Source organism: Haemaphysalis longicornis, unplaced genomic scaffold (genome assembly GCF_048455015.1).
Source record: "Haemaphysalis longicornis isolate Haplotype H1 unplaced genomic scaffold, Haemaphysalis longicornis Haplotype H1 scaffold_4, whole genome shotgun sequence".
In the NCBI taxonomy this organism is placed as follows: Eukaryota; Metazoa; Arthropoda; class Arachnida; order Ixodida; family Ixodidae; genus Haemaphysalis; species Haemaphysalis longicornis.
Genome location: NW_027526361.1, coordinates 100,952,557 through 100,977,033, shown reverse-complemented (window position 1 = coordinate 100,977,033; position 24,477 = coordinate 100,952,557). Strand labels below are relative to the sequence as shown.

At 50.0% G+C, this 24,477-nt stretch overlaps 1 protein-coding gene across 1 annotated transcript; it reads left to right on the top strand.

Moving 5' to 3' along the window:
* Nucleotides 1-6,212: 6,212 nt before the first annotated feature.
* LOC144180462 (disintegrin and metalloproteinase domain-containing protein 10 homolog) lies at nt 6,213-23,533 on the top strand. The gene is made up of 6 exons (XM_077708805.1): nt 6,213-6,416; nt 7,689-7,787; nt 9,906-10,096; nt 17,337-17,542; nt 19,039-19,161; nt 23,410-23,533. Exons 1-6 carry the CDS (start codon nt 6,409-6,411, stop codon nt 23,413-23,415), a joined length of 633 nt encoding a protein of 210 aa, XP_077564931.1. The 5' UTR covers nt 6,213-6,408; the 3' UTR covers nt 23,416-23,533.
* Nucleotides 23,534-24,477: the final 944 nt, after the last annotated feature.

Genomic DNA, 24,477 nt, shown 5'->3' with positions numbered 1-24,477 from the left:
GCTGTTTCCTGATCTTTTTCGTTTTACGTTCCAATTTGACTACTTCTTTCGCCTCCCAGGGGTTAGAGGGTCTAACCGTTTTCACTTTTGTGGGCACAAAGCGAGCTATACACTGATGAGCAAGGATTTTTAAATAACACCACATGTTAGCAACCGTCGAAGTCGGTGATTCACAAAGGGACACAAAATCAGAAAATGCGAAGTCTAGCTGGTCTATAATACTGACATCAGCTCGTGAAAAAATTGGGATTGCTTGGGCATCATTGCGCGTCGTTTTCACATGGTTTAAATGGACAGTAAGAAACACGATGTCAGGATCAGATATGCCTTAAAATATGTCTATTGCAGGGTTACGACGAACCTTGTTACTGCTAACGAAGAAAATATCTAGAACAGAGCTTGAGCCACCTTGGAAACGAGTGGGATAAAGCACCAGTTGAGTTAGATCGTGATAAGGAACGATGTTAAGTAAATGTCCCGCAGGCGCGCTAAGCGACTCTGGAAATTTTTTGTTTGTACGGCCCATTAAAGTCGCCTGCCAATAACAAATTGCAAGGCTCTTTTCTGCAGGAACATAAAGTTGCTGATTTCTCCAAAGAACTTGAGGTCGGCATGAGGTGGGCGATAGAAACCGTCAACGATCGTATTAAGCTCCCCTAGAAATACCTTTAGCAACACGCAACTACTCCAGCCAATTCAGGCAATACAGTAACATTCAGCGACTCTTGGAAAAGTATGGCTACGCCCCCACCCCTAGAATCTGCTTTTCGATATAATTTCTATCCGGGAGGCCAAAAGTGTTCATTGAATATGTTGGAATTCAACCAGGTTTCCACTATCACAATGATGGGGGTGTGTGCTCTAGGACAACACTTTCGAGGTCGTCAAGTTTTTTTTTCACAATGCTTCCAGCGTTAAGATTTAGGCATCGAAATAGCTTGTCACAACTGGTCTGTTGTCAGGGCTGTTGCGAAAAGGAGGAAGACCGGTTGCTAAAGTAAAGATCATCGAGTAAAGAGAAGGTGATTAAACGGCTGTTCCCAGCAGAGCCATGGCGCGGGTCTAGTTCCTCAACAAGGGCGACGCCCGCCCAGATTGATCATCGCGCCTTTCAGGGAGCCTGTTTATTGGAATGCTCGCCTGTAGATCATCATCCCATTTGTACAACACGTCGCATACTTCGTCAAGTCTTACTTTATACCGTCCCTAGCTCAGGTAGCAGCCGTGTCGTCCCACAGCTTCTATCTTGTTTCACGTGTGGTCTCCGAAAAGCCTTCCGAGATTGAAATGGGCGTTCCCTTTAACTTACTGCTGTTTCGTAGAACTTGCTGTTTCTCGCGGTGGTCGATAAATTTAAAATCACAGGTCTTAATCTGTTCGCTACCTTCCGTCCGATTCGATGTATTCTTTCGGCTAAAGAAACTTTTACTTTTAAGACAAAAAAAAATGTGTTTGACCACAGTTCCGAAAATGCTGTCAGACGTTTCATCGAGTCGTCCATCGATACCAAATATGAGAAGGTTATTGTGCCGACTATGATCTTCTAAATCCACAAGCTTGGCTTGTAGGTTACGTACACTCTTTTCGAGGGAAGGTATTTTGGAACAAAACTCTGAAAATGTAGAAGCTAAGGTTTTTATCGTAGCAAGCTTTTATTCTATTTCGGCAAGCCTTTCACGGATACTTTGCTGGCCTTGCAGCAGTTCGGGAAGAAGCTGCTCATTCGTCTAACTGTGCATACCCGGGTTTGGCCCGTTATCCCCGCATAGCATTAAAAGCGACAAGAAAAACTTTTCAGCAGGACAGAACACGTTATGAATGCGACGTGGGCACGTCAGCTGAATGAATCCTATATCACTTGTCTTAACAGATGAGGCATCACAACTAACCTGCATGAAGGAGACGAAAGGGCTTGGCACACTGCTGCCTGGCCGGCGGACGTGCCCACTGAAGGTGCTGGCTGGCTGCGGGCTCTTTATATCTGGGATAGGCGATGTCGATGATCCTAGAACGGAGTAAGAGGTCAAAACTGTTAACAACAGCGCGTGAACGCGTGGACTTCGGTACGTGCAGCGCAGCCTGCTGATAACCACCGGCGTGACCAGCGAGATTAGGGGACGGTGCTGCGGTAGCTAGGCATGCGAAAGCTATTGCCGATGCTTCCTTGTTTGGGTGGAGAGGTTCGACACCGAAAGCCCCTCACCATACGCTTTATGTGCCTGCGCATGCGTGCTAAAGCTTCACCGCACCAATAATAAACGTCTTGAGGCAATTTCTGAGTCAACGCTATGCTTCCTCCTTTCCTGCACAAGCTACGTTAGAATGGCTCTAGCCGACCCACGTTCAAGTTTTTTTTATATCGGAACGATACGAAAGGCAAAAAAATTAACGCCAATTCACTCTGTGAATGTGTTTGGAAAGCAAAGCTGTGAACGGTACCCACAATGGTTACTAATGCGACGTCACATAATTCACTCACTTCGCTCTACAAATATTGAAACCAGAGAGAAGTGAAATTCACTTTGCATACCCTTACCCTCTACTCCTTCAAACAGATATTCTTGGAAAGGTTAAATTAATGCATGAAGCATGAACGGTGCTTGGTTGAGTTGTTTTGGTATAGCACATGAGTGGAAACGGCTTTCACGAAATTAAAGCTCAAACCCGGTATTAGACGATCTCACTTCTCCGTCTCTACCGTCGCGAACGGAGGCGACGAGATCAGCGGCAGAGGCGGAGCAGGATCAGGAGGAGGAGTAGGAGAGGCAGAAGAAGGAAATACTTCTATTCAGATTCCTGAATAGCCCAGAGTGTGGTCCAGGGGAGTGGTTCCTCCTTCACTGTAGCCCATATTCAGTCCGCGCCAGGTGTGCTCTCTCTACCAGCTGAAGTTGGGTAGGCAGAGAGGGGCCGGACAGCAGCATCTCCCATGGCTCTTGTTCGGTAGTTGACGGAAAGAGAGGAGGGTGCTCAGGGCTAAAGTCGCACACCCCGATTATGTGGCAGAGGGTTCCTACTTCTGAGCAAAGTTTACATTCAGCGTCGTAGCGATTCGGGTGCATTAAGTGAAAACGCGTCGGGTGTGGGAATGAGCCAAGATTGTATGAGCCGTAGGGTAGATTGTTGTTCTATGGAAAGGTCAGGGTAAGGCGAAGGTAGGGTCTGTCTCGGAAGGCGATAATGCTGGGTTACGTCCATGAATGAGACAGGCGGGTGACCGTCACCATGCAGCTTCATAGCAGGGGGGCTAAAAGTACGGCTTGGTGGACGTATTCGTTGCCTTCCATGGAAGCATGAGCGGGCACCCAGATGAGCTGAATGGAACCATTTGGGGAGTGATTTTTTAGCACACGCAGTGCGGGTCGGGACACCAAACTCGACAGGTAATTCCGGTAGGCTTGCTGGGAAGTGGTGACTACCTTACGAACCCATGGTTGAGTGACAGCCAAGGCGATAGCTGCCTCTTCTGCTGCCGTCATGTCTTCGGTCTTGAGTGAGGCACAAGCAAGGAGGTTGGTTCTGAAAGTAGCCACGATGATGGCGTACTGCTGCCCTCGATGTTGGGAGGTGTCTGTGTAGCTAACTGCATGATCCCCACCGAGGGTGGTGTTGAGCGCTTGAGCCCGTGCTTGTCGGCGACCCGTGTAGTGTGAGGGGTTCATATTTCTAAGCAAAGGAAGCATCTTTGTTTCTTGTCGCCAAGAAGTCCAGGAGTACATCAAGCGGAGTGACATTCTGTGCTGCCCAGCGAACCTCGTGAAAGATAAGGTGACCCGCCGCAGTTCTGCTCATTCGGAGCTTCAGGATAGAAAGATGGCCCTCTATCAGCTCTTCAGCTCTTCCACCGTGTTGTAGAGCCCCGTGCTAAGCAGGGTCTCTGTGGACGCACTCATTGGAAGACCAATGGCTTGCTCAACCACCTTTCTAATCATTATATAAGGCATGTTTACGTACTCCTTGCCGAGAAGAAGACACGGGGTTGACGTAAGTGATTCTCGAGAGGACAAATGCTTGAACTAATCGAACGGTATGGGATTCCTTGAGGCCTCACTTCTTGGTGGCAACTCGCCTGATCATGTGTATGATTTATTGATGGTGTGTTTGAGGCGTTGCAAGGATACGTCACTCTTGGTGTTGGCGTAAAGATGGAGGCCCAGGATCTTGATGCTGGGGCTTTGAGTGATGGCCTGGCCATCAAGGAGTATTTGAATGTGTTCATTGACGTATCGATTGGCGTGATGGGGGACGACAAGGAGCTAAGATTTTTTTACGTGAACACTGAAAGCCACAGGCCCATTGGCGTACTAGAAGTGAGATGCCATGGGTTGGTGTGAGCTTCCTTTAATCGCTTTCGCGTGGCATTTAGCAAGAATGCATGGGTTATACCCCTAGATGTGCTTCGTGAGTGCACCCCTTGTCTTCCCCGACTCCGCGTGGGCTCGTAGCTTAATCACTAAGACGACGGGCTCTTGCTTTGTTGCTCTGTTAGGTCCAGGTTCGATTCCTGGCGGTGCAGGAAATTCTTTTATTTCTTCGCGGGAGTTTTCTGGTGACACCAACGGTCACGAAAGAACCCTTGGGGGGTAGAGGTAGAAAGCTTTGCTTTAAAACAAGAGTGCACTGCTTATCAGAGTAAGATAACTTTTATTGTAGGTATTAGCGGCGGTCGTGGTGGGCGAGTTTCGGCGTCGAACCGTGCCCCCCAAAACACGAAAGCATCGGTAAAAGCTTTCACATGCCAAGCCGCCGCAGTGCCGTCACCTAATCTCACTGGTCACGCCGGTGGCTATCAGCAGGCGGCGCTGCACGTATCGAAGGCCTAAAGTCCCTGAAATTAATTTCAGGGGCCTTACGAAGGCCACGCGTCGCGCGTTGTTGTTAACAGTTTTGACCTCTGTACGTTAAGTTTCAACGTGATGGCGTTTATAGGCTCATTTCTCGAATTTGCTGTGCCCGCTAGCCGTACGCTATCGGCCGTGCTCGTCAAGTGTCCACGGAAATACGTCACCACTGAAAACCGGGAACTACGACTGAGGCAGCCAGATGCAAAGGTTAACTGACGGGTGGGAAGGAGGGCAATGATGCTACGGCGGATGTTTTGACAGAAGTGACGCGTGATCCATAAAGCGTCGCGATTGCACAGTTGGTTTGCCCCCCTCCCCCTCCCAACGTTGGTGCATGTGCCGATCAGCCGCTATTGACGCGATACCGTCGCTGGGCTCATTCAGCTACTTTCCATAAATGCTTATTGTCTCCTATCAGCCGTGCTCATGAAGCAACCACGAAATACGATGTCCCCGTCAACCGAGAAGTATAAGTCTGCGCACCCAAGAGAGCTCGCGCCAGAAGCTGTGGGCGTAGTTGTTTAAAACCGAATGTGGAAAGGAGAAGGCGGGCTGGTAGGCTTGCCGACAATGACACTGCTGCGCAAAAGACAAAGGATACGTGGTTTCCATTGCCGCTTCTGCGCAGTGAAGTTCCTCCTCCCCCATAAAGCCGTTGTTCCTATTTTCCTTAGGTCAAACTTCAGCGCTCGGAGAGCATGACCGGTGAATGCCTCAGCTCTGTTCGGAGGTCTCCTTTGACGACGAGGTGCTACATCGCGTCAAGGGAGAGCTTCGCGTGTTACATCCTAAGACCTCAACGTAGATGTCTGCTGAAACTTTTTTTTTTTCATACGGTGATACTGCGGAGTATCCGACGAAGTACGGTGCCTGGGTTATCAGGCATGCATTGTCCCGTTGCACAGTGCTGGCCGCGGCTTCCGCCAGGAAAAGAAGCGGCATGAAGAATACGGAAGGGTTTGACATGCGGCTGCGTGGCCAGCTATCATGCCCACTGATTGATTGATTGTAGGGTTTAACGCGCCGACGCAACGCAGGTGATTGGGGGCGTGCCGTAGTGCACTGTAAAAGAATTTCTTCGGTTTACAGAACAAACCGGAGGTAATGTATTGCCGAGCACTTTCCGTAATTTCAAAAACAGGCAGCCTGTAACACGAACTCTTTGCATCCTAAACAGCGCTTGACAACACACCCACGAGGAAGAGGGGACACAAGACTGCGCTGACTCTCAACTAAACCTTTAATCGGAAGAAAACACACATATACACAAGCATACACCACACGTGTCTGTAAACGTCATCACATATATATCTCGGCTCAGAACTTTCGCCACTGCTGAGTGAAACCACTGGACGCGTTTCGTCTACTTTTCCGGGAGTGCTGTTTACTAAAGAAACTCTTGTCACCGGCTCGTGCAGAGGATAGCGGACCCATATGCGGCAACCACATCGTCGAAGGGCAGGAAAAGTGCGACTGCGGATTCACAGAGGCGGAGTGCACCGAAAAGTGCTGCTACCCTCGAGAAGCCGGTCCAGGGTTGGCGTGCACCCTGAAGAAAGGGAAAATGTGCAGGTCAGTGCTGCTCTGGAGCACGCGTGCAGCATAACGAACATAAGGGAAGCGCGGACTCCAAAGTGATGTTGCAGAAAGCATTAACGTTTTTTATGTGTGGATTGCCCAATGTCTGAGAGTAAAGCGACTGAACTGTAAAATTGTGGTTACGTGCGGAGCGCAATGGACACTTCAAACACTCGTATGCTCACTTTCAAAAGAACGAAAAAAAAAAAAAAACTAGAGGGGATGAGCACAGCAAGGAGGTAAAGAAAGTCAAAAATAGAAATACTAAAAACAAAAAAAGCAGTAAAATATGCGTTTGGGTGTTCCCATGTCAATCTCCTCTATGGCGGAACAAACACAGAAATAGCAGCCTCAAGAGCCGCGTTTTGATCCGCTGTGGTGCTTTCTTTCCCTCTAATAAGGAGCTTCAGTCGTTTGGGGGAAGCTAGTTTAGCCTGTCTAACTAGAATACATTTAAAGCGCAGCTCTTAAGCGCATGCTTCTTTGGTTTCGCTTAGTCCGTCACCGTCGGCATCACTGTAACCAAACTAACGAAGAGGACACCAAAGGCATGGAGTTTCATATCTGCCGCTGCAGTCGCGGGACGCCGTAGGCGGCGCCATTGCCGCTAGCAACGTTCCTCGCCAACTTGGTTTAGCTAGCCATATGGCTTCTTTTTGTCTCGAAGCAATATACAACGAAAAAGGGTAACATTTTTTTCTTGTTCATCGTACATGAAGCTTCTAAATAATCACTGACAAATTATTCTTTTTGGAGGTTCAATTTTATAATAAAAAAACAAACTATGAACCTTCTACAGCAATATTGTGGCTTTTTTGCAGCCAGCGCCAACTTTTCAGCCTGTCCATGAGCCATGCTAAGGACAAGTGGAACGTGCCTACCCGGTACATGACAGAACGCTCGCTGAAGCGCGGCTCCCCTAGACATTGGCGCCAGATTTCCCTCTATTATATATTACCATGAAACTCTACGACCGAAGGTAGGCGAGGTAGAGCAAGCAGGAAAACGGAAAAGGAAAGTATGGCGAAAGTGTGTAGGGGAGGAGCAGCCTGGGCGGCAGCGACGCGCTGCGACATAACGGCAGAGTAGCGCATGCGTCGTGCTGCCTTCGCTTATGACGCGATGCACTTCGAGAGACGCAGCAGCTATGGGTCGTCGCCTAGGAGATTGCAGTTCCCGCTGCGCTCAAATTTCGCATTAGAGAGTATCGTAATCAGTAGCCAATTCTTGTATACACCTGTTTGTGTCTCTCCCTTCTGCCTACAGTCCTTCGGCGGGCCACTGCTGTGAGCAAGACTGCACATTCTCCGACTCAAGCAAGGTCTGCAATCCTCCAACTGAATGCCGGAACGAATCTTTCTGCACGTATCCTTTTTGCTAGAAGGCTAATAATTTATACTTAGGACAGGGGTGGTAGGTAACGCCATTGCGAAAGAAGGAACTTCAGAGGGACAATGAAATGATGACGCCAGTTCCTCTAAATACCGGCAAGATGTTGAATGCATTATCCAATTGTAGCCAGCGATTGTTATGTGTTATTATGTGTTATTTTCGGGGAAATCTCGAGTAATGCCCCCACGCATGTCATTTGTGATGGAAGCAAAATACCATGCAAAATATATAGTTTGCGGAGCAAGCTTATGCATTCTGCAGTTGTTTTGGCTTTCAATTTTCATAGCTGTCATTTTTTTCACACAAAGATTCTGGCGATGTGCTCTAAGTGGAGTGTAACTTTGCCAAGTTTGCTACCATTATGATCCCTAGAAGTCATGCTGCAGTCTGAGTGAATTTAGAACAGGTGCAGGATCTCGTTTTTCAATAATTGGTCGTTTCATCTCAGGAACCCGTCGTCACCTACCGCTCGTGTGAACCTCAAATCACGTGCGACCATAATGAAGCACAAATACCGCTTGAAAACAAATTGTACAACCGCAGTAACCATGTCATTACAACTGGAATATTTTTTATTTAACAGCTTTACCGCTTCTTGCGCCTTTAAGCAGTTATTGTTAGTACTCCCAGAGCATTGTTCGGTAATGGGACGCTGCTTTCCCTAATTAGCATTGTTTATTCCTCGTGTGTCCCTCCTTGCTCAATGCTCTGTAATCGAGCCAGCAAGTTATTTTACTAAAAATAAATGAACACATAAATGAACGCATTGGAAAACATTGAGAGATACGTTTTATTGCGAAAACACGCGTTAACACTTCGGGTATAAAATCTGGCGTAGCCGTGGCCAAGAGAATCGGCCACGAGTACGCCACTTTTTTAGCCATCGGCCAATTTTTCCGTGGCGGAAAAATTGGCCGGTGGCTAATAGAACAGAGAAAATGCGAAAGATGCTTGGGTTAAAGGCGAACTTCTCGGGGAAACTTCTGTAAATGAGGCAAAGTGGTACAGCTGAAAATGAAATCGGCGCATATTTCGGTCTGTATGGGAATTGAAGCAGGTGCTTTGCAATCCTGCATGAGCAAGCACCCCCGTGGCGGTTATAATGCACTAGATGGCTCAAGGTGGATTCAGGGGATGTGTTGGGTCTTTAGACTTAAATAGCTTGTGTTAGAGACAGGTGCGAAATCCTACATTAGAGGTTTGAGCATGCTTATTATGTATGTAGCAATTATGTGAGCAACAATTAGATGTCCGCTAATAACGTGTGCATAGATTCAACAAGAAACCCTTGTCCTTGTCCAACGAGGACAAGGGTTCATGCTTGCTATCGGTGAGAAGAAACAAAGACGCAAAGGGAAAATTATAATGGTAACGTCAGCACCCACCCGTATCATTGGCACATGCCGTTCCAGCCAATGAGAAAAAAAGTTGAGTTAAAGGGTGATAACAATAATAATATTACAGGTTCAAGTATTGGAAACTAAGGCTTTCGCACTCACTGTATACAAGGAGTGCTTAGGAGTCCTCAGAATTTTGTAAAGATGTCGTCGAACAAAGTCATGTTTGGCACCTGACGGGTAATAGTGTTTGTTTCGCTATCGGTAAAACTGCAGTGTCCCCGCGCTCGCTTCAGGAGTTTGGTCCTGTGGCGACTGGTTGCAGATTCGTTTTTAATGCATTGTTTTGTCACAAATACCCGTGCAGCTCTTCCAGATCGGTTAACACAGAGCTAATAGTTTAACAGCCACCTCTGCTGACAACAAGGCAGTAGATGGCCATGAATTCCAGCGGTGCCATTTCAAAGGAGGAATTGTCAACATTGGCAAATCTGACATCAATCACTGGAACGGGGAGGTTGGGTTGCAGATGAACGAAGCACGTTATCGTCTACATTGGCGATGACAGTTGGTCAGCACTAGTCAAAGCGACTCCAGTGGGGAAATCGCCAAGCGTACTTATGTTAAAGCTGCTTGAATTTCCATTGGGTGTTCGCTCTATGTAGGTAATTATAGGGGCTGTACCAGGGTAAGAGGTGAGACCGAACGGGTCTTTATAAGTGAGAGTTTTCGTCTTCCTTGACCGCGCCTCCAGTGGAGACAACGCGACCTGTCCTCAGGGAGCTCCAGTTGCGAACATGACTGGTTGCAACAATAATACGCAAGTGTGTGTCAGCGGCGAGTGCGAAGGGTCGGTGTGCCTGATGTATGGGCTGTCGGAATGCACCTTATCCGGCTCGGCGTACTCGATCGACCAGAAGTGCCTGGTCACCTGCATTCATGATGGTACGTGGCCTAATGTTCACTTCCGTCGAGGAGGCATAACGCAGCTGCATGTACAGACTTAACCCTAAACCCCGAACTAACACTTCTCAAAGGGACACTAAAGGCGGAGTAACTTTGAGTTTTAACTAAAAAAAACATGCGTTTCGTAGCTCTCTTGTCTCCCTCGGCTTTTGTTGAAAGACAAACGATGCCTTGTTTGCTGGGAAATACTGAGATTGGCATTTCTGCCTGCCGTTTACCTCGCATTTTTCTACGATCATGACGAGCACGTCACGAAGCGCTAAGAACGTGCGGAAAAAAGACTTTACTCGATAGCCGCCCGTTTCCGGAAAGCTTGTTCTCATTGGCTTTCACTGTCGTCGCGAGATAGGAAACCATTCGGAAAGCGTCTTTCTACGGTCATGTTATGGCGGCGCCGAGGCTTAGGTAACAGAGAGTTTTAGCAGTCCGTCTGTTTCGTCGTGTACGTTGTTACCGTGATTACCGGAACCCGACTGCGCATGCGCACGCGGAAAGGCGAAGAGTAAGGGCGAGGAGGCTCCCCCACCGTGGCGAATGCACGGACATGGCGAAGGCCCGCCCGCGGAATTATTCCCCTACCGCGACGAATGCCCAAGTGCCCAGAAGAGTCCCGGTCAACACGGTAACTGCGTACATGACGGAACAGACGGACTGCTAAAACTCTCTAATAAAGCACCACCCCGGTACGCCACCCCGCGAGAAACTTGCGTGCTGCCGCGTGTAGGAAAGCGCACAAAATACACGCTTCAAATCGGCTAGCAGGGAAGTTTGCGGCGCCGCCTCCCGGTGTCTTGCCGACCGCGCTAACAATCTCACTAGTCCCTCTGGCTCCTGTATACGCGTACATATTTGCGATTAAAGTATGTAGGTACATAAAGCTCTCACGTTCGCCGATTGTGCTTGTAAGTTAAGGCGAAACATTTCCGATAATGGTCATTCCATGCCAAACGTACCAGCCGTAATATCGACCATCACGGATTTGCTCAATAAAAATTGTGGCTCATCCTCGCATGGCCCACAATGCTCCCTGGAAGTGTTTTTGTCCAAAAAAATTTTGTTCTTTTTCTAGCGGCCCTTTAACCTCCAGGGTTTAAAGCAAACTTACGTCTGTGAAAAAATTCATGAAAAAGTCACTTCTCTTACAATCGCCACCATTTTTTGTGAACATCATGTTGAGACCCTTGGCTGCTCTACGCCGACACGCCCGCTGGTGTGAGCAGGCACCTGCGCGCGAGGAACGCTGGGTAACCGTTCGCCGCGCCATGTACATTGTGCTCCGTGATTGAAAACCTCCCTTCCCCTCTCCAGCCGCGTTGGGAGTTTCTTGTCGCGCAGGTCACGAAGGAACTCCCTAATTCGAAATTTGCTCTCAACGCGAACTGTGGTATTCTCGGCCAAGGCGCATACCTGCTGTGCCTCAGAGTGATCGTGTGATCAGCGTACGCACGGAGGCACTCGCTGCTCTGCCGTTATTTCGCAGCGCATGAGCGCCGCCGCCGAGCATGTTGTAAATCGTGTTTGTACCTCACGAGCAAATGTAGCGTGGTTCGGATAAGCCACGCAACGACAACGAAGACGAAAGATAGGAAGGACCGTTGAAAGTGCAGAGGCTAGTGCTGGGCTTGTGTGCTTTTTGTGAAGCTGAAAGAACAACACGCTTGCTTCCAAGGATGCCAGGTTTTGCGTTACCTTTTTTGGGTGCCAATATGCGCTTTGGGGTGGTTTTCACACACGTATCTGGCGCGGGCTATGCATACAGCCCTTCCCCTCACACCTTCGGAGGAGGGCCGCGCGCCACCTCGACAAACCGCCGTCCCCGTCGCAGTTTCGCGACACCCTCCGTCTCCGTTATCTTTCAGTTTTCGGCCTTGCCATCTTTCGCTCGATTACGATGCCGCCGCTGGTCGTCAAAGTGCTGCAAACTAAAAATAAGTACAAATTGCGAATATTGACAAGCTCGCGTTCGGGTGCGTTCGCTCAGCGTGCTCCGCAGTTGTCGGCTCCAAAGCACCCCGAGTCCGGAAGGGCACTGTGTTTAGTGTCCAGAAACACATGTAAAATAACAAAACATGCGTTAATTATGTGAACTCATCAAATGACCCATTGTCGGCGTCGGAAAAAGTAAAACGGATCCTTGAGAAGCTTTACATATCGGGATCCTAAACACGTCTGTACACTAAAGATAAAATGACGGAGCGAAATAACTGAAGTGCATGGACGAGTGAACACCAGGAAGCGGAATTAAGCAGTGTTCTAAACTACCCCATTACAGGTTGGGAGGAACGATCAGCGGGACAACGCTCTGGGGACAAGCGGAAACCATTTGAAAACGCGAAGGCAGATCGCGAGGCAAAGTGTCTCGAGCGGCAAGATTACGAAATCCTTTGACAACGCGAGTCGGAAGTGAGGCGCATTAAGTTTGAACCGCATGGCGCGTTTTTGCACGCGATACGGGCGCGTCGGCGTTGCGCGTGCGATTTTTTGGCGCCCGCGTCGACGATTCGGCGCGCCGGCAGCTTCCTTGCTCAGAAAATGACGCGCGTCGCGCGTGGTTGTGGGAGGAGCCTGGTGACTTGCGCCAATGTAGGGTGCCTGGATGTTCCTCCTCGCCGCCCCTCCGTGACGGGTGGAGACAACTGCGTCGTCTGCTACGGAAACCGCCATGTTGAACCCCGCCGCTGGGGCAGCGCGCTGCAAGCACGGGGATGTCCTATCGGATTCTTATATGCACACGCATTCCGTGGCCACAAACCGCTTCCAGAGGGAAGGAGAACTTATTTGTGGGCTTGTTTGTACGTCTTAACAGTGAAAACACTGCGCTAGCTAAGTCGACAAGACGAAATAGCGGGAGAAACACGGCACACAGAGGCGCATCCGTGCCTACCGCCTATACGTGCGTCTCCTACTTTTTTGTTTTGTAAACTTAAGTCAGCGCAATGTCTCTACACTTTTAAATGTAACACGCATAACAATGCATCAATGAGGCTCGCTTCTTGATCGTTAGTTTTGGTGTTAAATCTCATCTGCGAAAAAGTTACGTCTTATATAAGTGCGTTCGACCGGCAATGTATTGTGAAAAGACTTCGCGGGAGAGGTATGTTACATGAATCGCCCTGTTCTTCCACTAAGTCTGTCTGATTTCGCAGTTAACTGATATTAATCATGAGCCTTCTTTGCCGAAAATCATAGCCGCAAAAAGCATACCTTGTATATGCAAGATAATGCGCAAATGGCGAAGCGAGGACTCAGTTGTTGTAGTAGTGTATGTAGTTGTATCTCCAAGGGGAAAACAAAAGCTAAAAGTGAATGGACGAAATAGCAGAGGCTTATCTAAAGCACCGCGGTTAACACATAAAGAAAAAAAAAGGAAAATCTGCCAAGAAGCACCAAATGTAAACGCTTTGTAAATGAACAAAAATGCCTAATCGGCGAAGCCATTTAATAGGTACAGTAAATAGTGGCGCAGCATGCAAAAGTTAATTTTGGGTGAGGGGGTGGACCTTAGAGCTGTGCACGGGCCGAAATTTCTAGGCCCGGCCCGACCCGCCCCTATAGAGACACGGCCCAGGCCCGGCCCGGGCCCGAGAAATTCATAAAAATTGAGCGCGGCCCGAGCCCGACGAATATTTAAAATCTGAGCGCGAGCCCGGCCCGAGCCCGCCAGAGTGTTGTTAAATATCATCCCTAGTCCGACAGGATATTAACATGAACTTGAAGATGTTTGTTGTTAACCTAAAAAGCGTAAGCACAAAGCGAATACGACTGTCTAAGATTTAAATTTCCTTTAAACTTGGACCGAACTTTGTACAACTTATCCTCAGAAGCTTTTTTTTTTTTCGGTAGCCGTGTAACTTCATTTGCCAGCCTTCGAAATCAAGGCACACTCGAGGATACCTTAAATGATTCCGAGTAAGGTGATTTTTTTTATTATTGTAATTCTTCAACAGATATTGCACCTTGCGTTCTTCCATTCCTTGCTGAAATTTTTGTCTTTCCCTCTAGTTACGTTGGCAGCATGATTTTATCTGCGCTTCAGTTCTTTCTTGCCTTTAGTCATGGCTCTAAAGAAATTCTTGCCCGAAATAATTATGGGCTCTGCTTAGAAAATTGGTTCTTTAAACTCTGCACACACTGCGAAATCCAGGCCACGTTTGTTCTGTTTGTTTTAGTTTGAAAAGGAGAGAGCAAATACAATCATGTTGTAGTCGGTGGCTGGAGTGTCCTCGTTTCCTGGCCCGCTCTCTCCCACTAAGCTGATGGTTTGATTGATTGTAGGGTTTAACGCGCCGACGCAACGCAGTCGATGAGGTGCGCCGTAGTGGAGGGCTCCGGATTAATTTTGACCACCTGGGGATCTAACGCGCGCCGAAATCTCGTACACGCGGGCGTTTCTGCTTTTCGCTTCCATCAGAAAAGCGGCCGCCGCGGCCGGAAATGGATCCCGCGACCTCGTGCTCAGCAGCACGAACTAAGCTGGTGGGACCCAGACGTTTCTTTTATTGATGTGAAGGCTTTCTAAGTGCAATCGTTTTTTTTTATCATATCTTTTAACAGCGCGGTAGTGAATCAGCACTTCCTTTTTTTTTGTTTTCACTTTACCGGAAATATCAAAAAACTTTCTCTTGCCAACAATTTAGAATTTGCTGCACAGGATAGCCGTGCCTCAGGAACTGCCCGGGCCGGATCGGACCGGCCCGGCGCGACAAAATTTTTGGTTCAAGCCCGAGTCCGGCCCGGGCCCGAAATATTGCATGCTACCCGGCCCGAGCCCGGCCCGCGGGTCGGGCAGAGCTAGGGCTTTCGGGCCGGCCCGGGCCCGTGCACAGCTCTAGTGGACCTACCTCCAAAAATGGAGGAGGGGAACTTGTAAGAAAACTATCAGAAAAAAGAAAAATCGATTCACAATTAAAAGTAAAAGGATTGGGGGTCATTTGGTAAAAAGTTAAAACAAACAAACACAACCAAACAAAGCGAGAAGTCATGAAATATAATTCAAGGGGAACTGATTACAACAGAAAGTCTCCCAGTTTGCTACACACAGCCACATCTCGTTATAATACTCAAAATGATGCAATGAAATCCCAAAAGTACGTGTCTGGTTCAACACCTTCACTTGATCAATTAAAAATATTGCGCAAGATACCACCACAGAAACATTCGCCAACATTCGCCAACCATTCCTGCAGTGGTTTGTGCACAGAGGCACGCAGCAACCAGGCATTTTGAGCCGCTAATCGCGGCCAGACAGTTACAGCACGTCGGCCGGTGCTGTAACTGTAATGGCGGTCGGCGGCTCCGAAAACCGGTCGAGGCGGCGAGGGACCCTGCAAAGAATGTCTCCACCCTTCACGGAGGGGCGGGCGAGGAGGAACATCCAGGCACCCTACGCCAATGGGGAGGCGCGCGCCTCATGGCGGTCGTTTCGAAGCGCTCGAGACAACCGGCTGGCAATCTCAACGAGTCTGCTCATGAGGCAGCGCGAGATCTTACCCTCCGCTCTGCCCCACGCCACGGCGTGACTCCCCTTCCGCTCCCCCCCCCTTCCCCCTTCCACATACAATGAGGAAACGAAGTACTATCTTCATAACCGCAGGATTAACGGTTTGCCGCATCCTAAACTAAACCGGGCTCGGGCACTTACATTACGCTTACTGCAGACTGGCACCTATCCTTTCCAGCGGAGGCTCAACATGTTTTATCCTGAGACGTATAAAGAGCCTTATTGCACGGACTGTGGTGATTTAGCCATACTAGAACACATGCTCTGGTCTTGCGAGTGAATTGAAGACCCGGCTATCAAGGACGCGTCCAGGTGGGAGGCTGCACTTCGCAGTCCGGACCTGGACGATCAATTCTGGGCTCAATAAAATTGGCAGTTTTGATAGTTGGTTTTGATTCATCGTAAGTAGCGCTTGAAACGGGACACAGAAGAGAAGACACACACGACGGCGCTAACTCTTTCTTTCTTTCTGAGTATATATTTGTGTTTACGCCTAATAAAGTCAGTTGCGAGTTAGCGCCGTCGTATGTGTCTTCTCTTCTGTGTCCCGTTTCAAGCGCTGCTTACGATGAATCAATTCTGGGCTGTCCAGCAGGCTCACGACGTGGCTGTTCGGCTTGGCCTTCCGGTCCCGACGTGGGAGCGGCCCGCTTAGTGGTTAATTATCGCTACTTGCAGGACCAAATAAAGTTTTCCCTCCCTCTTCCGCCAGAGATGTTTAGGCTTACCACCCTGGCAGATATTGCATGGGCGCTTTCACTAGCGGCGCGGGTGATGTTTTATAGAACCGTTTTCGCCCACATTATAAGCTCCTTTACCGCACAAGCAGCTTCGCACGTGCTTTGAGCGGCATTTTAGAGAGCGCTTAGAAGCGGTCGCTCGAGCTCCCGACACACTTCGCGGCCGAAGCCGCCGCCATGTTGTCGCCGCCTGTCGCGCCGCGCGCAGCGTGCGGGTAGCTCCGCCGCGGCGGCGTCAGCGCGCCTGTGATGTGCGCGGCTCGTTTTCGCCAGCAGAAAACGCTCCATGCGGTTCACGGTTAGGCTTTCCGCTGCCCATTCATGATTTCGCGTTCACAACCCGTGAGAAGTATTTTTGTAGCGTAAGCTACACTGGCCAAGGTTGAGCAGTTTCGCGTGGACCTTGAAGGGCTGTGCTGCGCAAGCGCGAGAAACATTGGATTGGATCGGATTGAAATCCAATCCAATTGGAGTATGGGTGCCTGCGCATTGCACGAGAGTGACGGGATAGCCGCGGCTGACGCACTGGCGCCGGCGCGTGCCCTGCTGTGTGCATCCGTTGCGCAGTAACCAAGTATGACGCTGCGCCGGAGCCGCTTGATAGCCGTTTCGCGTGGGTCCTGGAGAGCCGTGCTGCGCATGCGCGAGGAGCAGTGACTGCACTGGACTGAACTGGATTGAATTGGATTGTATCGGAAATCGTTTTATCAGCAGTAAGCATGATAATCAGCTAATCCTAGACAACCAGGAAACCTAAAAATAGCCAGCTGAAAGCTCACGCTACGCATATTCTGGCATAGCCGAGCTAAGCCAATGCTAATTTTTTTTTGCACCATAAGTGCTGCTTGTGAGGTCAGTGTTAGGCGTGCGTAGCGAAACTAGCCGAAATTGCGAAAGGACAACGAAAAATGTTTATCCCCTTCTCCCTTTCTTCACGCTTTACCATTCATGCTTCGTTCGGTTCTGAAATTCGCTGCAGGAAAGTGCAAGCCGACATGCGAGATTCCGGAAATGAAGGCGCTCTGCGGGCTCCGGATGCAGCCGGGGGCCACGTGTGACGAGACACGCGGCTATTGTGACGTCTTCCGCAAATGTCGGCACGTCGACGAGAAGGGACCTCTAGCGAGGCTCGAGGAGGCGCTGTTTGGTGGTGGTGTCATCAAATCTCTGAAGGCATACATCCTGGTGAGTTCGCTGTGTGGTTGCGGGTGTAATGCATGCGTTACTTCTCTTTAAAGGGACCCTGCAACACTTTCGATAAAAGCTTTCACTCTTTCCTTCGCATCTGGAAGTATCGCGAGCACGGAGCAGCACTAAGTTGCTCGTCGCACCAGCTACGCCTTCCGTTTCTGCTTTGTTTTTGTGGGCTTATTTTTAAAGTTGCTGTCGAAAAGCATTCATTGCCGCAAATAAAGGAAGACCGACCAACAGCCGCTACATGGCCTTAATGACGTAATTCGAGCAGTCGAAGAACGTCGACCGGGAAAGAAAGAAAAATCTTTTGAGCGAGTTTCCAAGTTATCTGATGGGCATAGAGCGGTAATTTTTGGCTGAGGTACTTTGCGACCCCCTAATCTAAGTACTGTGTGCGTTGGGTGACTACGTTCTTGAAACATTTAGGATTTTAAAACGAGTTGAAAAAAGTGTTGCAGGGTCCCTTTAATATGCACATCGTCTCGTTGCCTGGTGAGGACCAACCATCCAGCAATGTCTGCTGCTATTACCTTTGAAGCGGGAATCATATCGCCAATAGTATCGTGGGCCTTTAGACAGTGTTAGCGGTTATTCGGCCACTACCAAGCTGTTAGAGGTCTTTTCGTTAGTTCTGTTTAAAAAAAACATCGAACGCACCAGCCGAGTGTAACCACAGATCGGTGTCTTTTAGAGGAGTACGCAATATAGAAGCATGCAATATCGTATCCCGAGAGTGGATATAGTGTGGGCATTGATTGATTCGTACTTAAAGAAGCATGCTGCGTGAAAAGAACTGACTCCGACCCCAAGAGAACACCGTTCAATTAATTGTCTCAGACTGGCCGCACTGTTAGCGAAGCCGGAAGCACGGTACAATTAATTCACTCTCTTCTCGTGCAGCAAAAATGTCTAGCGATGGTTTTATCTTGGATGAGTACATTATATTCGTAAAAGCGATCTTAATTTTTGTGTGTGTGTGTCTCTGGTGGACGGGTGTATACAGAGTGGGCTAGGAGACGGTAAATCAAATTTGATTCTTCGTTACGAATTGGTATTACCGTCAGTTGGCATAAGCGATGTGTGAGGTCACAATGCACGAACACACATTTTCAATGTACTCGTCACTAATATAGGGAGATTGACGCGCGTTCTATCTTGAGGAGGGAGAGCATGATTATGTTCTCTGTGCACTCTGCATCATAGGAGGCAATAGATGGTGGTACAGTTTCTTATTACGGACATCTCCAAGGCATAGTATCTCCATGGCTCTGCCCAGATGCCTTCGCTGTTTTCCAGGCACGACCGTGTTTGGTTGCAGTACGTCCACAGGTGCTTATCGACATGGTGTGGGATGGGTTTGGGGCTTCTGGGCGTTGAAATTAGTGCTTTGAGAAGAGAGCAGTAACTGTCCTTGAATTAGGGCTTTGCGCTTGCATTACGTACGCGCCAATCACCCTAATGGCGTTTTGTTCCGTTGTCATTCACAGGAGCACCCGTTCTGGTCGTTCGTATTCTTCCTGCTCTTCGTGCTGGTGATGGTGGTCTTCTTCCGCTGCTTCTCCCAGCACACGCCGAGCAACAACCCGCACAAGCCGCACCGGAAGTGGAGAGTGAGTATGCGCAATCCGAAGGCATTTTTTGTAAGCCCAAACGTCACCCGCACTCGAAACACGCACTATACAGGGGGTCCTTAATTTATGGCGCCCGTTAATGTTTCCGTCCTATCGAAAACTCGGTATCTCGGCCTTAGCAGCAATAGTCATCTTGTCCCGACAGCCCCGCCTCATACCTTGCAACGAAAAAACAAACTTTATGTTGTCGTGGTATGTAGGGGTGGGCAATACTCCACAAATAGACTGTGCGCCTTCCCAATGGCTCATGTCATCTCCTCTGCCACCACGTAACTTTTGGTGGAGTGCGCGGGTCCATCCTCATCCTGGCCCCAGCTTCGCATCTCATCGGCTTCTGCGCAATCATTGAGGGTACGTGAACCGTGTTTGGAAGCCCCTGTTGAGAAATAAAGAAGCGCAGGCAGGGGGCGACGGTAGAAGAGGAGGAAGAGGAGGATCGGGGTGCGCTCACTGCTCGCAAATAGACTCAATCACCGTATCGGAAGCCAGGCGCTGCTGGTCCTCTTTTGCTACACATTTTCTGGTGCCGTGAAACCCGGGAAACGATGCACGAGCGGACCCACGTTCGACGGCGCAGCGGCTGCGAGGCACGCGAGGCTTGGATACTTTCGTGCTGCTTTATCCTGGGAGCCTTGCCCTCGGCCGCCGCCCCTTTTGGCTCGTGCCCAAGCCCGCCCTTGACCCATAGTATTCGAAACCCCAGCGTCTTGCTTCATCGACTGGTGCCATGGACGATCCTCGTATTCGCCGAGATGTCCTGCGAGCGACCATCTCCGGGACCATGATAGTACTCGACGCCTTGCTGCGGAGCCAGGCAGCAACGGCCCTTGACAGACAAAATGTCCTCGACCTTATTTTGCATGACCAGGTGAGTCTTCACCAACTCGACGCTCAAGTTCAGGAGAACCTGAAGGATGAAGAATTTGATGCTGACGTTTTGGAAGCCATCGATTACGACGAGCGTATTTGCGCCCTGAGAACGCGTGTACGCTTCTCTGCAAGCCAAGACTCTGCCGCAAGCCCCGTCCTTCAACCTCAGGCGGCCCTGTTCACCACCCGCATCGCAACCTCGACTATTTGCTCGCTCCCCAAGGAGGTCCGGCGGCCAATGGTCCCGGGTTACGTGCCGCCCGTCCGGGAAATGACTGGCACGCGGGTAGAAGAACAGGACAACGGCGACGGAGTCGCTTCGGCCTTTCAGAACGCCAAGCAGGACACCGAGGGGCTCAGCCAGGGAGAGAGGCTCCAGCAACTGCGCAGTCCCGCTGCTTCCGTGACTGCAGTATCGGGGAAGTCTCAAGGACACTCCCGGGACCTCGGCGTCACTGACGCGGCTATCGTTTCTGAGACGGCTCAGCAGCCGTTCCGTGAATCTTGCCTAGCCAACGAGACTTCTGCTTTGGAGATGTCGAAGTGGCCCCAGAATGACGCTGGTGTCACAGACGCAATTCTCACTTCGGAGACGTCAATACAGCTCTCCCACAACCCCCGCATCGACGACTCGACATCCGGTTCGGAGACCTCTCACCGGCCTTGCCATGACCTTGGAATCACCGATGCAACTCCCGCTTTGGAGGCGTCCCTGCGACCCTGTTGCGATCGTTTCGTTGGGGACGCAGCTCTCGTTTCTGCAACATTTCGGGAGCCCTGCTGCGGTTCGCCAACTGTTTCGTTGGGTCCGGCAACGAAAACGCGATTCGCGGGGAAGGTAGACCCGCTTCAGGGGATAACGAAGCGGATGCTTCTGCGGCGCTCCGTGAGCGAGGTTCGACTTCAGAGGCGAGAAGCGGCCGCTCTCATACTATCCCGTTGGCGACGAATCCACGCTGCGACACAGAACGGTTGCTTCGATGGTGGCGACCCCGTCTTTGGCGAGCACGATTCCATGCTGGACGCGCCTTTCTGCTACGCTTACGCGCCCGACCAAAGTGAAGTCTCCTTGTCCACCGATGAAACAGCATTGTTACTACAGCACATCGATCGATTCGCGGAGGCCGGACAGGATATGAGCACAGCCACAGTGATACTGCATTCGCTGTATGTTCTGTGCACTTGGTTGCCCGCATCATCTGTTTCCTTTCGATCCTGGCGGCTGCCTTCTGGTCGAAAACCTGGAGCATGGTTTCTCTTGACGGGTGACCATAGGAACATTCGCGATATTCACTTTTAGATCCTAAGTCACTTCGATCCAGCAACCCAGCAAGTGCTCGTTGCCCGTGACGCTGGCTATAGACATGTACCGAGATCGACGGCACCGAGACATCCAGCAAAATGCTCCACTGAATCCCCCAGCCAGCCTACAAGCAGCGCTACTGTGGAATTATGCGCCCCCGGAAGTCGAACAACTGGTCGTAGTGAGGCCCGGACTCCGCCAATTCCTGCGCAGCTGTCAGCTAGCTCCCATCCAACTTAGCGGCGGCGGGAGTATGTTGAGAAATAAAGAAGCGCAGGCAGGGGGCGACGGTAGAAGAGGAGGAAGAGGAGGATCGGGGTGCGCTCACTGCTCGCAAATCGACTCCATCACCGTATCGGAAGCCAGACGCTGCTGGTCCTCTTTTGCTACAGCCCCAGCACAGCGGTGTCCAGAATTCTGCGACGTCCCCCGCCTCCGTATCTCCTGCCCAAGACGAGCCGATCCAGAGCCGACAAGACAGGCGAGATGTAACCAGTAGATGATTCGTGTCCACCACCCAGTGGTCGGACGTGGTTCGGAGCCCTCCCTGGTTTGTCGTTGCCGTGCTTACATCGCTGCTACGGGGCCAGTGTTCACATATTCACAAAAATTATCGTTATCCGTGGCGGCAAGCGGTTCTTCCCCGTGTATTTCATCGCATTGCTCATCTGCATCATCCGCACAGTGCCACGGCTTCGACCGGGGCGGTCGCCCTTAACCGGAGGGGTGATGTCACGGGACATATAGGTGGGTTATACTCCACAGCACCATAACCAAAGGCCAGCGGCGACGACGACGAAGGGGCTTGCGTACCTTGAGCTGGCTTTGATTGCCGCCATGTAAATAATGTAAATAGATTGTTCGCCTTCCTCATGGTTCATGTCATCTGCACTGCCGCCACGTAAAAATATGCAAGGGAGGCTCAGGTGCGTTGTAAACTAACAGTTCTATCACATACAAATTAAAGGGTTGCCGCACACTTTCCCAGCTTTTCTGGGTCATTTTGCACGCGCTTTCGTGCGAGAAATAACACGCTTCATTATGTAAAACGCACAAACTTGGGATGCACATAGCGGCCGAGTACGGGACCATGCTATTTGGTTTCTAAAAGTTTTGTGTGTTCGAGTCTTTCAGTTGGGCAAAAATATACGTGCCGACGAAGTTGAGTACAACACAAGCGCTGGCAACAGTGAGCAGCTAAGTAAGCGCACGTCAGAAAAGTTCGTACGCTTTGTGTACCTACCTGTTGAACGACCCTCCTCGTTGAGCTGGTGACGTAGAAGCGACAGCGCAGTCACAAGTGAAGCAGCATTATTTGTTCACGTAGAAGCGAGAAGCTAAACGTGTGCATGAGATAAGGATTCATTAAAACTTGGTCTGACGTCATCGCAGGAGTTTGAGTTATTTATATCGTATGGTTGCACACTTCGGTAACATAAGTGAATGCACCATTTTCCCGAAAAGGTACTACCAAATACATTCAAAAGCAAGATCGGTACAAATATTTTTTCGCGTGTTTATTTTCAGTGGCCTGAATTGTTTGAGTGTGTATATAAACGGTAAATACAAGAAAAGAATGCAAGCTAGAGCACTGTTTCTGGGGGATAATGATTTCTTCGGAAATAACATGCTTTATTATATAGAACACACAAACTTGGGATGCACATAGCGGCCGAGTACGGGACTGTGCTATTTGGTTTTCAAAAGTTTTGTGTGTTCGAGTTTTACAGGTGGGCAAAAATATATATGTGCCTACGAAGTTAAGTACAACACAAGCGCTGGCAACAGTGAGCAGCTAAGTAAGCGCACGTCAGAAAAGCTTGTACGCTTTGTGTACCTACCTGTGTCACCCTTAAGAATCCTTATACGTTTTTTGAAAGCGTTTTAAGCAGTTTTCATTCGCAAGCCGAAAAATAACCTGATATTTTATCTGCAATGCATATATGACTGCGCAATTCAGGCGGGCTACATCTCATGGTTTCGCCGTGCTCATCAGTGTTTTAAGAGCCTTGCCCATTTCATTGGAATGAGTGCGTGTGTCGTTCCTGGTGCAGAAATAAATCCAAGATTCGGGACTCGAGGATGCACCACGGGCCCTGGAAGTTGGACGCAACGCTGTTCGGTGACCGAAACTTCGGAGCCTCCGGAAACCCATGCGAGCGTGTCCTCAAAGCGCCGTGGCCCCATTATATATAATAAATATTTATCTGCTTCGCTTGATCGGATGGACGTTTTTCAAAGCAAAGCTTTCTACCTGTACCAGCCAACGGTTTCGTCGAGTGCGCCACAAGGAACTACCAACCAGGCTAAATACAACTACTAGCACCGCCAGTCTGGAACCTGGGCCCGATAAGAAGCGGAGCGAGAGCCCGTCGTCTTAGCGACCAAATTAAGCCCGCACGTGGGGATGGAGGAGACAGACGCTGGTTTTGATTCAGCGGTTGATGAGGGGGAGGGCGCTTTGGAGGGCACAAGAAACGAGTGACGGGGAGGCAGTGGGATGTTGCAGGGGCTGCTCCTCCTCCTCACCCTTGAAATACTCTCCTGTTTTCTTTCTGCCGACGCACGGCCGAGCCGCACACGCACACGCACACATGTCCACGCGCACACACACACCACACGCGCTAACGCACACGCATACACCAGCACGCACGCACGTGCACCCCCCCCCCCACACGCACGCGCACACACACACACACGCACAAAATGGCCGGGCATCTATATCTAGTCGCATCGCTGCAAATCTCCAGAGACGCTAGTCCACCGCCGCAGCGTAACGGCCTCTCTCCTCTCTCTCAAGCGCACCTCCCACGCTGTGCCCCTCGTGCCTCGGTCCTCCAATCGGAGCTTTGCGGACCTCAATTTTACCACTTCATATAGTCTGGAACAATAAAAAACTTACAAAGAGCGCGAGAAAATAATCGAAGTAGAGACAGACACACGAGAAAAAATTCCCTCGCACTTCCCCGAGGGGGAGAGTGTGTAAGTGCGAATGCACGCTTGTTGATTGCGCGATTACGGTGGATATCGTGATCTTGGAGTGGAGAGGAGGCGCCCAACACCCGCAGTCACTGAGCGGAGAGAGGAGGAGGAGAGTAGCGCCCGCCGTTACGGCGAGGGCT

What these genes read in the sequence shown, in the direction of transcription:
- LOC144180462 (XM_077708805.1), top strand. An exon ending in CGGAACGAATCTTTCTGCAC is followed by an intron (nt 7,788 to 9,905) that starts GTATCCTTTTTG and finishes CCGCGCCTCCAG; the next exon opens with TGGAGACAACGCGACCTGTC. An exon ending in CTCTGAAGGCATACATCCTG is followed by an intron (nt 17,543 to 19,038) that starts GTGAGTTCGCTG and finishes TGTCATTCACAG; the next exon opens with GAGCACCCGTTCTGGTCGTT.